Genomic DNA, 13,710 nt, shown 5'->3' with positions numbered 1-13,710 from the left:
GCCAAGCTAGAAAGAAGGATCCCTTAAGCCCAGGAGGTGGAGACCAGCCTAGGCAACATAGCGAGACCCTGTCTCTACAAAATAAAAAATAAAAGTAAATTAGTGGGGCGTGATGGTGCATGCCTGTACCAGTTACTTGGGAGGCAGAGGTGGGAGGATCACTAGAGCCTGGGAGGTCGAGGCTGCAGTGACCCAGGATCGTGTCGCTGCACTCCAGCCTCAGCAACAGTGAGAACCTGTCTTTAAAAAAAAAAAAAAATAGAATTTTAAACCAATGAGGCACCATTTCCCCTTACCTTCTACTAGACTACAATTTGCTTTTCCTGAAAAAGCAGTTCAAATTCAAAAAGCCATAAGGCAGCATTCCCAAATGTGGGTGGATGAGGGAAATGGGGTTAGATTTTATGGTTAACTGAGCTGGAGGATTGCAGATACTTTTTCATCTTTTTAAATTTGTTGTATTTTCCACATTCTAATAACCGTAAGAAACAAAGTATCCTGAATTTTCCCAATGGAATTGGGAATTTAAAATGCTAGAATTCACTGAAAGCAAGAGCACAGTGTTAGTAGAAAATGTTGGGCCGGCAAAGGATGTTTTATGCCTAATTCAACCCAGAGAAATCCCGCAGAGCTCCTGCTGAGAAATGCCTGCGTAGCCACTGGACTGTGCTCGTGTATAATTTTTAAACAGAATTTTCAAAGATCTTTCCTTTTATGGAATGAATTCCCCCTTGGGGAAATCGATCATTTGCTGTTCTTAGGAGGATTTCCGCGGCCGTTGGGTCTCTGTTTCTCATTCTCACTATCTTCCTCTGACCGCTCTGCCTGTTTCTTCCAGACACATTCATTCTGGGGACCCCACCATCACCCCCTTCCTATTCCAGAGCCTGGCGTTCTCACTGCTGCTAATTGCTGGCGTCTTTCCCCTCAGTGGTCCCCAAGCACCCGAGTGCCCGTCCACCCCATGCCACGTTTCTCGATTCGTTGGAACACAGCAATTTCCTCATTGCCTGCAACTCCTTCCACTAAATGCATCTTCTTCCCTCCAGATGTGAGCAGAGCTCTTCAATGTGGCTGTTCACTGCTTGTTCATTCCTGAATCCCAGCTACATCCATCTGCACACCTCTGACTGTATTAGAAAGTGGATCAAATGGGATGGTGTACTAGTCACGGTGCCCCAGAGACAGAGACAGAGACAAAGGCAGAGAGACCGAGAGTGACTGAGAGAGAGAGAGACAGAAATCTAGTTGAAGGTTCAAGACTGTGGGCCTGGCAAGTCCACAGTTTGCAGGGCAGGCTGGCAGATGGGAGACCCTGGGAAGCACTGAGGTTACAGCTCTAGTCCAAAGGTGGTCTGGAGGCAGGATTTCCCCTTCCTCATGGCCCCCAGTGTGTTTTCTCTTACGGCCTTCACCTGGTTGGATGAGACCCACCCACAGTGATGTGTCGAGTCATTCAAGGACCATTTTCTGATTTTGAAAGCTTTAAATGTTTTTAATAAGGACTTTTAGCAGTTTAACAAGATTGAGCCAGCACCGTGGAGTCCAACAGCTCCATCATCTAGAGGGTGGTCTGCTTTACTCAGCATAGTGACTCAAACGTTAATCTCATTCTAAAAACATACCTTCACAGTGACACCCAAAATAACATTTGACCCAATACCTGGGTACTGTGGCCTAGTCACATTGACACGTAAAATTATCCATCATAGATAGTGATCGTTGTAATAAAACAACCACATCGTCCACACTTCCTGGGGCCTGAGCACTTCGCACACGCTACTTCATTCTGTGCTCATGGGAACCTTTCTGGGGAGGTTGTCCAGGACATTCTCAAGTACATACATGACCAGATGCTGGGTCTCCATGGCAACAACACGGTCTCACCTCTGTTCAAACCGTGCTTTCCTTCCCCCGCAGGATGTACACCTTCAGTCTAGCCACGGACCTGAACTCCAGAAAGGACAGTGAAGCCAGCAGCAGATGCAGTGGGGAATTTCTTCCACAAACGGCAAGGAGTCTTAGCAGCTTACAGGCCTTGCAGGTAATAAAACATTCCCTTTTTTCTTTTTAGTAAACTAAGCAAAACCACACTTTGTGTTAACTTCATGGTGGATGCAGCTTCGTGGGTGTAGCTTCTGTTCCATAGACACATGCTCCCTGCTGCCCTAGAGCACAGACCCAGGTGTAGGTCAGCAAGGGGGCCTCCCACCGGTGCTGAGGTGCCAGGGGCTCCTGCCTTGGTCTGTCTGCTCTGGGCAGACAGGGAGCCACCCCTCCATAGCAGAACGCCCCACCTTCGAGCTCCTCAAGGCAGCTTCAGTCATGGCACCAGGACACGGGGCACAGAAGAGGCAGGGACACAGCTCTACCCAGAATCCCGAGTTCTCACCCCATTCCCTCATTCATGAGCCAAGCGGCCCCCAAGACGTCACCTGCCCCGATGCCTTGGCCCCTCATCTTTTGAGGCAAAACTCTGCATAAGCTGGGGGGTCAGCAGACTCAGGCCAGGGTCCAGGACACAGCAGGGCACCCCGAGCCGGCCACCCTCACGGGGCACATGCAGGAGTGCAGGCGCCAGGCAGGGACACCAAGGAGCAGGCAGCACCTCCCTGAAGGCAAGCAAGTGGCGCCGCGTCCCTGATCCTTGAAGATCTGAAGCTTCACTTTCCTTACAGAGGAGCCCTCAAGAAGGGCTGCACCTGCTGCTGGCTTTTGTCCGGTTGCCACAGTGGTGGAAATGCCTCTCTGTCCTTGTTGTTCCCAAATTCACCCGCCTGTGCCCTGCCATGTGCCGCACACGTTACTTTAGGATCTCTCATCCCTGCTACCCAGTGCCTCTCTGTCCTTGTTGCTCCCAAATTCGCCCGCCTGTGCCCTGCCATGTGCTGCACACGTTACTTTAGGATCTCTCATCCCTGCTATCCCCAGTCGACACAGCAGGTGCTATTCCTGCCCCCTACCCATTTCACAGATCTGAAAACTGGGGCTCATGGAGGCTAGGAAGCTTGTCGGAGAGCACACAGACTCCTAACCACCCTCCCATCAGATTGTTGGCAGGATTACATGAGATGGGCCATCCAGTGCCCACCACGGCCAGGCCCCTGGTGCGGAGAGACTGTTGTGCCCAGAGGGTGGGGTCGCAGGACCCTGGCTTATCCCCTAGTCCCCAGGGCCCAGCCTGGTGCCTGGTCCATAAATCTCCAGAACAACCACAGGAAGGCCCTGCCGGGACTTGTCACGGGCTCACCTTAAGGTCAACGCTCACCCTCTGTTACGGATTGAATTGTGTGCCTCCGAAATGCCTATCTCGAAGTGCTTACCCCCAGTCCACTCAATGTGATTGTATTTGTAGACAAGGCCTTTAAAGAGGTATTTAAGGTTAAATGAGGCAACACAGATGATGCAATCTGATCCAATCTGACCACTGCTCTTATAAGAAGAAGGAATGAGGAAACAGACACACACAGAGGAATGATCCTGTGAGGACACAGGGAGGGGACGCCACCTGCAAGCCCTGGAGAGAGTTCTCAAAAGGAATCAGCCCTGGCAACGCCGTCATGTCTGACTTCCAGCCTCCAGGACTGTGGCAGAGAAAACTCCTACTGTGGAAGCTAAACAGTCAACCCACACGCAGAGTCCCTGTCGCTGTTGGCGCCTCCTGGCAGCTGGTGCAAATCAGGCCAAAGCTAAGTGGCCTTGGCAGGTCTTTGCTGCCTTGGTGGCTAGGTGAGGAGGCCTTTTCTTGAGAAATCGAGAATGTGTCTCTGAAGCTGGGTTATGTGAAGCTGGGTGTATGTGAAGCTGGGTGTATGTGAAGCTGGGTGTATGTGAAGCTGGGTGTATGTGAAGCTGGGTGTATGTGAAGCTGGGTGTATGTGAAGCTGGGTGTATGTGAAGCTGGGTGTATGTGAAGCTGGGTGTATGTGAAGCTGGGTGTATGTGAAGCTGGGTGTATGTGAAGCTGGGTGTATGTGAAGCTGGGTGTATGTGAAGCTGGGTTATGTGAAGCTGGGTTATGTGAAGCTGGGTGTATGTGAAGCTGGGTTATGTGAAGCTGGGTGTATGTGAAGCTGGGTGTATGTGAAGCTGGGTGTATGTGAAATGGCGATCAGCGTTCACCATGCGAGAAAGGCCCAGACTTGGGAGAGCCGAGACTCCCCAGGGCTGTGGCCTACTTTCTGGATTGAAGGAGGGGGAGAGCCTGGAATGGATGTCTCCGCTCGTAGCTCAGCCTGTGTCTAAACCGTGCTTTCAATGGCTGAAAACAGAACATGCGTCTGCCTATGAACTGGCCCCCCTCACGTGGTCTTCTCTATAAGGATTTCATCCCTTCCCTATAATAAGAAAGACAACTGGCCGCAGGTCTGGTAGAACGCACCTGTGGGAGGCAGAATCATGGCCCCAGAGATGATGCCCTAAGCCCGGGAACCTGCACATGTGACCTTATTAGGAAAGAGAGCTTCTGCAGATGGGATTGAGTGGAGGGTCTTGAAATGGGGAAATGATCCCGGGTTATCCAGGAGGGCCCTGAACCCCATCACGAGTGTGCTGATGAGAGAAAAGCAGAGGGAATCTGATACAGCAGCAGAGAAGGCCATGCAGCCACAGAGGCAGAGAGTGGAGCAATGCGGCCACAAGCCAAGGAACGCCTGGGGCCACCAGGAGCTGGAAGAGGCAAAGAATAAATTCTCCCCTAGAACCTCAGAGGAAGCACGGCCCTGCCAACACCTTGACTTTGGACTTCCAGCCTCCAGAGCTATGAGAGAATAAATGTCTGTTGCTTTGCACCACCCAGCCTGTTACGGCAGCCCCAGGACACCAATGCAGTACCTTCCATGTAAGAGCGTATGCAGCCCTGCCTCATTCCACAGGTCCCAGGGGTCAGTCCATTCCACTCCCACAGGCCTTTCTTTTGCTTTACCATCATATTCCTGTGGCAAAGCGCCACAGAAGAGCATTTTAAATGCTCTGAGCTCTTCCAGGAAGAAAATACCCCAAATCCAAAACTTCGGGGACTTTGTTACCGGGCAGAATGAGGTTCCAAGCACATGCGTGCTTTGCAACCTACTGGCAGATCAACGCTCTACAGGCTAATGGGCTAGGATGTTTTAATATTCATTCTGGGACGGGGCAGTCGGTGCTGCCTCTTGGTGTCAGTGTAGGCAACCTCTGCATAGCCACACTTCACAATTGCAAGACAGCAAGACAAACCTTCCCCTGAAGCTCTTCCCCAGGAGATGAGTGTTTCTATCCTGAAACACACATCTGAAGTTCTCCAATAAGGGAAAACAATACTATTCACTTGGCCTCACCGTCTATCCATTTTGAAGATTCAGCCCCGTGACCCTTAAGAAAGTGTTTGCATGGCAACTGCAAACATTCTCGCCAGTTCACCAATCCCATAGTTTATGCACCTACCAAATGTAGTCAGGGCCATCAAGAACCGTCTGGCCCTGATAAATTTCAGCAGCTGGAAATTCTGCATTGTCCAGGCCAGTGTGGACTTCACAAGGCATCCACAAGATCTGGCAGGAGCTGCCTGTGGTGCTGACCCCAAGAACGCTTACAAGGCAGGTGAAATTGGCCCCCACCCTGCTTTCTGGTGTCCTTTCATTCCCAGTAGTTTCCAATCACTTCCCAAGGTGCAGGGACACCACTGGGGACCTCTCTTGCCAGAGCCCGTGGCCAGTTAGTGCAGACCCTCGAGACTGGATCACTGTTCACAGAAGCAAGTCCAGACAGGAATGATCAGCTGCACTGGCCAGGTAGAAAATGAGTCCCTTCCTCCCCGAGGGTGTTTGGATGTTAAAGGCGTTTGCGTTTTCTTCTCTAGGATTTTGGGGAATCAGGACGATGCTGGGGCTGGTGTATGAGGGTTTACGCGGACAAGGCTCACAGCTCCTCACCTCTCTTCCTTACCCTGCTCAGTAGGAAAACACACACAAGGGCCGCCCTGTCATTTTAGCCTAGAGAGAGCTGTGTGGCCAAGAGGGAGCAGGGCAGGGATAGCGACTGTCTGAGCTGCCTCCTGCCCAGGGGTCCTCCCTGCCCTGTCCCTCCCTGGTTGCCTCGGCTCCAGGCAGGACTTGGTCCCCAGAAGGCCTCGCAGCCCACCTCCCGTGGCAGGCCCTGTGCGCTCTGCCCCCACCATCTCTGTCGATGACTCGTCTTTCCATGTTCATCTCTTGGCCCAGGAAGACCTGCAGCTCCCTAAAGCACGGATGCTGTGGACTGCAGCTTCATGTCCCAGCATGAGACACGCTCCCTCCTGTGGTGCCGTGTCACAGGGAGGCTGAGGCACAAGTCCTGGGTGCCAGAGGGCAGCACCGCTGGGCCTGTGTTGCTGCAGGGGTCCCCACCTCTTGTTCTGAAATGGACCCCCCTGGATAGCCTGGGCCTGGCTCTGGGGCTGGGAATGTCAGTGTGGGGCCAATGTCAGCTGGTACAATAGTGTCCTCCAGGGAAGCAGCCAAGACTGGTGTCTCCCTCCAGGGTCCTGGTGCAGGGCTTATGCTCCACGCAGCTGTCCTGGTGGCCTCTAGCTGGCTTGGCCCCTGTAACTCTGCTCTCTGCTCCCGGGGGACCATCCTCAGCTCTCATTCACTCTCTCCATCTCATTTGCAGTGGGTTCCTCTCAAGGCTAGCACCTCCACTTGATCAGCCCGGCACAGCATGGGGAGAAGGGTGGCCCAGCACCCCCTGAGGGCAGAGCCCCCCAACACCATCCCACACAGAGGAGGCCCCTCCCAAAGGATAGCCGGCCTCCCTGCCCCAAGCATGACCCTTGGGCTACTTCCCCAAAGCACAGGCCTCCCAGAAACAGGGCGGGCACGAGCCCTGTGACTGGCAGGCTCCAAGGCCATCCCAGGGCTGCCTGAGGCCAGAGAACGTGCCAGAGAGCTGCTGTCCCCAGCTCGAAGCTGCTGGCCACCACCAAAGCCAGTCTCATGCCAAGAAGAAATAAATAAACTGTAAAATACTGTTTTCCTCTAGCATTCAGCCACACAGAGAACGACCAGCTATGGGAAAACAGCAAGCGGATGGATGAGGGTTTCTCCACTCAGTGCTCAGAAGCAGAACTCACACCTGGAAGCCATAAAAGGACGGCCCCTCAACATGCCAACACCAGGGCAGTCCTGCAGGGCTTCTCAGAAGAAGTGTGCCAGCAAGAGAGGAGACTAGATATACAGATAGATGATCTATATTATAACAGTACATATTATAATATAGATGGGGATAATGTCCTAAGACGTCTCTATGGGAATAAGGACTTAGAAAAGACAGAAAAGTAGCCGGGCGCGGTGGCTCAAGCCTGTAATCCCAGCACTTTGGGAGGCCGAGACGGGCGGATCACGAGTTCAGGAGATCGAGACCATCCTGGCTAACACGGTGAAACCCCGTCTCTACTAAAATACAAAAAAAATTAGCCAGGCGAGGTGGCGGGCGCCTGTACTCCCAGCTACTCAGGAGGCTGAGGCAGGAGAATGGCGTGAACCCGGGAGGCGGGGCTTGCAGTGAGCTGAGATCCGGCCACTGCACTCCAGCCTGGGCAACAGAGCCAGACTCCGTCTCAAAAAAAAAAAAAGAAAAGACAGAAAAGTAGAAAAACAGATGTGTCATGGTAGGGGCCAATCCTGTCTCTTTTAATTTCCTTGATGTTAGAATGCCCAGGAAATAAAACGTCAGAAGAAATTGAAGAGATTGCCAATTTCACATCCTCTTTCATTCTAATAATTTGGGCAAAATGGGCTGAGCTATTGACTAACGAAGGAAGAGATTCCCTCCCAGTTGCTGGGTGACTGGGAGAGCTGCTGTAGGTGCAAGTCCGGTGAGTTGAGTGTTAAACTGCGTGTGCCTTGCTTCCTGCCCAGGCCACCGTTGCAAGGAAGAGCGTGCTGGTGGTTCGCCACGGGGAGAGAGTGGATCAGATCTTCGGGAAATCATGGCTGCAGCAATGCTCCACTCCTGACGGTAGGTCACGCTCAGGCGGGTGTACGGACAGAAACACTATAGATCTGACCAATGAGATCTCCTTCTCAATGACCTTACATGGCATCAGATCCCCCGAGGCACCATTCTGTAGAATGACCATGGGTAGACGTATATGTGGAAAACGTGCCTGCTACATCTTCCTCCAGGGGTGTTCCATGTATGCATCTGAGTGTGTGTGTTGTCTGTAAGAATCTTCCATCAACTTCTCTGTGGATGATGGAGGAATGGTTCTCAATAGGAAGCAGATCTGCTAGTGTGAATGCTTGAACAGGTCTTTTCATCCCAGCAGCACATATGTAGCATTTCATTAGTGAATGCACCCCAACCTGTGGTCTCTGACCCTGCCGCTTCTGGCACACGCTGTACCTCTCAGTCTCATCTCTGAACCTCTCCAACCTAATCTTGACTGCTGTAATTTTTGGCTATGCTGCTTAACAGATGGACGTATTCTTGAACACGCCTCCAGCGCACCCCAGCTTTGCTCCTCTGAATGCCAGGAAGTAAGAACAGTGCTTATAAATACCCATACCCACAAGCCAACCTCTGTACTTATGATCAATGTCCACATCAGTGCTCATCTCCTAATAGGAAGCCTATAGTGTCACAATTTCTAAGCCATGACCCATTACATAAATTAAGGCATTGAACATAGTGACAGAACCAATTCACAGTTGCTAGGTTAGCTGAACCCTTTCGGGATCCCCCTCCAGAAGCCCAGCAGACCCAAGAAAGTGGGAAATGAGTAGGGAAAACCATTGGCAGATGACAACCACACACTAGAAAAGATTCTGAGCACATAGCATCATGATCAAACATATTTCCAAGAACTCACAGAGCTAATAATATGGTCACCTCTATAAAACAAGGTCAAGTAAAGATACAAGAGCTTAAAGAAGCAACAATAAGACAATAGGCGGCTATCAGGATGCATTAACAAACATATAAGAAACTTTCTTGGAATAAAACAATTGTTTTAGCTATTGAATTACTGAAGCTATAGATTGAACTGACACACCATGTCCATGGTGGGGAAAATCAATACAAAACAATCAACACCAAAAATACTTACTGGACTTCATAGAAAAAGAAAAAATATTTGGTCATCTGGACAAAAGATCAAGTCACTTATAAGGGAAAATATTTTAAAGGCACTGGAAATCCCCAACTGAAAGGAAACTCCTGGCGGATATTTTCCCAAGGTAGAGCGGCCCTTGATAAAGTAAAGAATGACATCTAGTTTGTCTGAGTTTTGTATATTACAAGGTTTAATAAATCACAATGAGGTATAGCCACATCCTCCTCCAAGGTGACCAACCTCAGGGGGCCCCTCACCTCACCCCATATTCCACACAGACTCTGCTCCCATCGGGACCTGACCTTGGCCCACATCCTTGTCATTTCCTGAGCTCTGCCCTCTGCCTCCAGAGTGATCACAACTAAAGTGTCGATGACAGCAAAGTACCTAAATGGAGTGTGTTGACATTTTGGCGGGGATCACAGATGCCTTTGAGAATACAATAAAATTGATGGACTTTCTCTCTGATTTTAAAACTACCTTTCCCAACAGCTAATGCTGGCATTGAATAAACACCTCTAATTTCAAACAAGAGTCTCTGCCCGTGGAAATCCCAGGGAGGGAGTCTTCAGAAAACTCCTACATGGAACCTAAAACATAGGCATGAAAAATAGCCATTGTGCCCCGCTGACCCCTGCTGCCTCCCACTGCCCCCCACCCCCACTCTGAGTTTGTGCAAGGCAGTGGGCCGGGATGAAAGGGCCTGGCATATTCCAGGATGCAAAGGGCAGGGGCTGCTATGTATGGCAAAGCAGGTCTCAGGAAGGTCAGTGTGGCTGCTGGAACCTACTAGTAGCCAGGAGGCTTGGGGTCCCTTTGGAGAATGTGAAGGCAAACCAGAGTGCACTGGAGGGTGCAGTGTGTCGTGGTGCCCTGTGTGAGGATAATCAGTCACCCTGACATGAGACCAGCCCCCCGACTTGTTGGCCACTCCCTCTCGCACCAGACGCTGGGGTATGGGTGTTACCTCACTGGCTCCTCAAAACTGCTACTCTTTCCCTGTTTTTTACTGATAAGAGAGATGAAATCATTTGCTTCTGGTTGCACAGTGAGGAGATGGTGATGCCAGGATTTGCCACCAGACTGTCAGATCTTAGAACTCAAGGTCAAACTCCACGTGAACCCTGACACCAGGCAGCCTCTGGTGGGAGAGAGTCCCAGTGAGCCCACCTAGCTTCCGGCCTGGCTTCAAGCAATTGACTAAAGAATGCACAACACAGGCATCTCCAGTTCAAGCACTCTGTGCCCTGAGCAAGAAGGATACGTTTAAAGCTAGGGGGATGGATCATTGATGGCAACTTCAGATACTTACTGAGTTATGCTAAACCAGTCATGGAGATACTTTATCAGGTTCTTTATCAGGAAAATGTAAGAGTGAATCTTTGTGGGGCATTTGGGGAGGACAAAGAGGGTTGCATAGTTCCTGGGGCTGAAACTTAAGTTTTCCGCGTTTGAGAAAATGTTGTGTGCACAGCCAAGCAGCACTTTCTTCTCAAATTGAAGCCACGTTGCAGAGCATATTCAGAAGCAACACAGTTGACAATAATTTCAATAATAACCTTGCTGTTAGAGTGGGTCTTGGTCTTGGGGGTTTTGTGGAACAAATCTGTTCTAACTTGATGAAACTGAACATCTGATGCTTCTTTATACTTCAGGGAAATACTACAGGCCAGACCTGAACTTCCCTTGTAGTCTGCCCAGACGGAGTCATGGGATCAAAGACTTTGAAAACGATCCCCCATTATCATCCTGCGGCATTTTCCAGTCCAGAATTGCAGGTATGTTTGAGGGCTGTATAGTAGGAAAAGTAACAATAACAGCAACAATGATTACCCAGCCTGAGCCCTAGGTACACACCCTTTGATACAGTGTTAGCTTTGTCTCCAGTCTGTTGAGGAGGCTGGGGCACAGAGAGGTTAAGCAACTTGCCCAAGGTCACACAGCAAGAAAGGGGCAGTGCAGAGGTTTGATCTAGGAATGGATGATTCAGGAAGTTGGGAGGAATGAAAGACAGGCATAGAGAGAACGAGAGAGGGGAGGAAAAATCAACAACCACTGTATGCACCAAGGAGCTCACTTTACAATGGAAAACCACATCCTCTCATTGGTTTTATTTCCAAATCTGTCATTTTGGGCTTCTGTTTCATGTCTGGCGGTTCTGCTTCTACGTAACTGAGGTTTTTTAAACAGAAGAGACCACTGAGTTCATCAAGTCTTCATTTCCTAAATTCAGAAAATGGAATCCAGAGAAGCAAGTTACCCCAATGGTTAATTGTAGAGACTCCCATGGCCCACTCTCCCGGGCCCCCACCCAGTGGTGTGCTCAGAAATGTTTAGCCACCTGCTCTGGGCAGGGTGGGAAGCCCGAGTAATAGAGTTATAGAGTCATAGAGTTATAGTTATAGCACTTGCTGAATGCAGTGGTGAGAATACTGCACTCCCTGACAGCTGATTCCAGGCTCCCACTGTGAGGTGCCAGGACGATGAGTCGAGAGGAGACAGTGGTCCCAGGCCTCTGTCCCTGGCTCGTAGGTGACATCTTTTGTCTTCCTCTCCTCTTCTCTGCATGTCTCTGTGCACAGATTTCCCCTTTTAGAAGGACGCTGTCATACTGGATTAGAACCCACCCTAATTTAATTGATTGAGGTGCACACCCTTATTTTAACTTATCAGTCTGTAAAAATCCTGTTTCTAAATGATAAAGTATCTCTATGACTGGTTTCTAAATGAGTCACATTCTAAGGCACCAAGGGTGAGGACTCTAACATTTTTGCAGGGGAGGGGACACAGTTGAACCCAGAAGAGCCTCCACTGGAACCTCGCTCACCAGCTTTGGGGCTGTGCAATTTTTCTGCCGTAGGGACTCCCATATTTCCCTGAGAGCAGGGCTTCCAATATCACAGGGGGAAAGGCGATGTACAGGCTTGTCCTTCCACGAGCCGCAGTGGGTCTTGAGTTTTCTCAAATGACCACACATGTGAAGCCCGGCCCGTTTCTGAACTCACAGTGGTGCAGATCCAAAGCCCAGGCCCACAGGGCTGCTTCTCTGCTGAGGGTCTTAAGGCCTGAAGTCAAGGTCTCTGCTGGACTGAATTTCCATTGGGAGCTCAAGTCTCCTTCCAGACTCATTCTGCTGTTGGCCAAATTCAGATCCTTGCAGTGGGAGGACTGAAGTCTGTTCCTTGCTGGCTATTAGCTGGGGGCTGCTCCCAGCTCTAGGTGCTGCCCACATTCCTTGCCATGCGGTCCCCTCCATCTTTACAGCCAGCAATGGAGAATGTTCTGCTGAATCCTTCTCACTTCACAGTTCTTTTTTCCGTGACTGGCTGGAGATAATCACTGCTTTTAATGGGCTCACCAACTTGGTCAGCCCCACCCACCTTGGATCCCCTCCCTTCTGCCATAGGATGTAACCGTCCCAGGAGCAACAGATCATCCTGGTCACAGGTTCCGCCCATACTTGGGGGCTGTGCAGGGTGTGTCACACTAGGGGGTGGAAACCAGGAGCCCTTTGAGGACCCTGCCTACCACAGGGAGCACATGGCTCATCTGCCATCAGAGGCTAGGATTATGAAGGGGCATTTTCTGCCTTTTTCACTATTTTCCAGGGGACGCGCTACTGGACAGTGGTATCAGAATCAGCTCTGTGTTCGCCTCCCCAGCCCTCCGCTGTATGCAGACGGCCAAACTCATCCTGGAAGGTCAGTGAGAACCTCGGTGAGCTTCTCCTACTGCCTTGACCTTGTGGCTATTCTCCAAGAGGAGTGGGAAGGGAGTGGAGGTGGAATTGGATGACTGGCAATGAATGCCCACACCAAAGTCATCAGGCAGGTATGAGCCAGCCCTCCAAGGATGCTGGCAGGCACGTTGAGTCCATGAGCGTATCTGGAATACTAGGACCGTCAGACCAGTAGGGGCTGGTGTAGCTGAATGCCAGGGCCTGTCCTCACACTGTTTCTCTTTGGCCTCCATCAGCTAGACATTTTAAAAATACACCTGGAAAGGAGCATTCAGAAACCTTCAGAGCTGGGAACAGCTGCTATGGTTCCTTCTAAGTCTGAAATGCATGACCTTTCCCAGGGCAATGCACTGCGCCAGTGGAGCTGTCCAGCATCCTCAGGGGCTGATATGTGTCAGGAAGCCCTGGGCAGACCCTTCTGCAGCTCCCATCTACGGGAAGAAGAAAGTTTCTGCCCAGAGGAGAGCAGCCTGTCCCAGAGGCCTGAGCTCTGCCTTCAGCCTGAACCCTGTCCTGCTCCTCTTTGTCTGGGAAGAGGGATGAGATCTCAGTCCCCAGGCAGGGACTGGCTGTGGCCAGGAACACGGGTGACATGGGAGAGGGCATGTGACCTCCATGGTGACAGGGGAGAGGACAGAGCACACAGATGCAGATGCAGCAGGAGGGCAAATGTCAGGCACAGGGCTTGCCTCGACTTTCTCAGAGACTTAGGAATTCGGGCCACCAGCAGAAAGTGGGGGCAGGGACTGTGGGAAGTTTGGAGTGCGCTAAAGGTATGAATGGCTGTCAGGGAGAGGGGGCCCAGGTCATGGGCTGGGAGATGCAGGGTGACTGCTGGGCAGCACTCAGAGCCCACCCACAGTTTGTGAGCATGAGTTTAAATGGAGATGCATTAGCCGGA

General features: G+C 50.9%; 1 protein-coding gene across 3 annotated transcripts in view; it reads left to right on the top strand.

Moving 5' to 3' along the window:
- UBASH3A (ubiquitin associated and SH3 domain containing A) overlaps positions 1 to 13,710 on the top strand; it is a 47,970-nt gene that overhangs the window by 23,815 nt on the left and 10,445 nt on the right. For all 3 annotated transcript variants that reach the window (XM_050785673.1, XM_050785674.1, XM_050785675.1), the window contains exons 7-10: positions 1,921 to 2,044; positions 7,875 to 7,974; positions 10,726 to 10,848; positions 12,679 to 12,771. In XM_050785673.1, the coding sequence (XP_050641630.1) occupies positions 1,921 to 2,044; positions 7,875 to 7,974; positions 10,726 to 10,848; positions 12,679 to 12,771 (440 nt within the window). The remainder of the gene's footprint in view (positions 1 to 1,920; positions 2,045 to 7,874; positions 7,975 to 10,725; positions 10,849 to 12,678; positions 12,772 to 13,710) is intronic.

This window comes from Macaca thibetana, chromosome 3 (genome assembly GCF_024542745.1).
Source record: "Macaca thibetana thibetana isolate TM-01 chromosome 3, ASM2454274v1, whole genome shotgun sequence".
Lineage (NCBI taxonomy): Eukaryota > Metazoa > Chordata > Mammalia > Primates > Cercopithecidae > Macaca > Macaca thibetana.
Note: the sequence above shows the minus strand (reverse complement) of the source record. Positions and strands in the feature narration are given on the sequence as shown.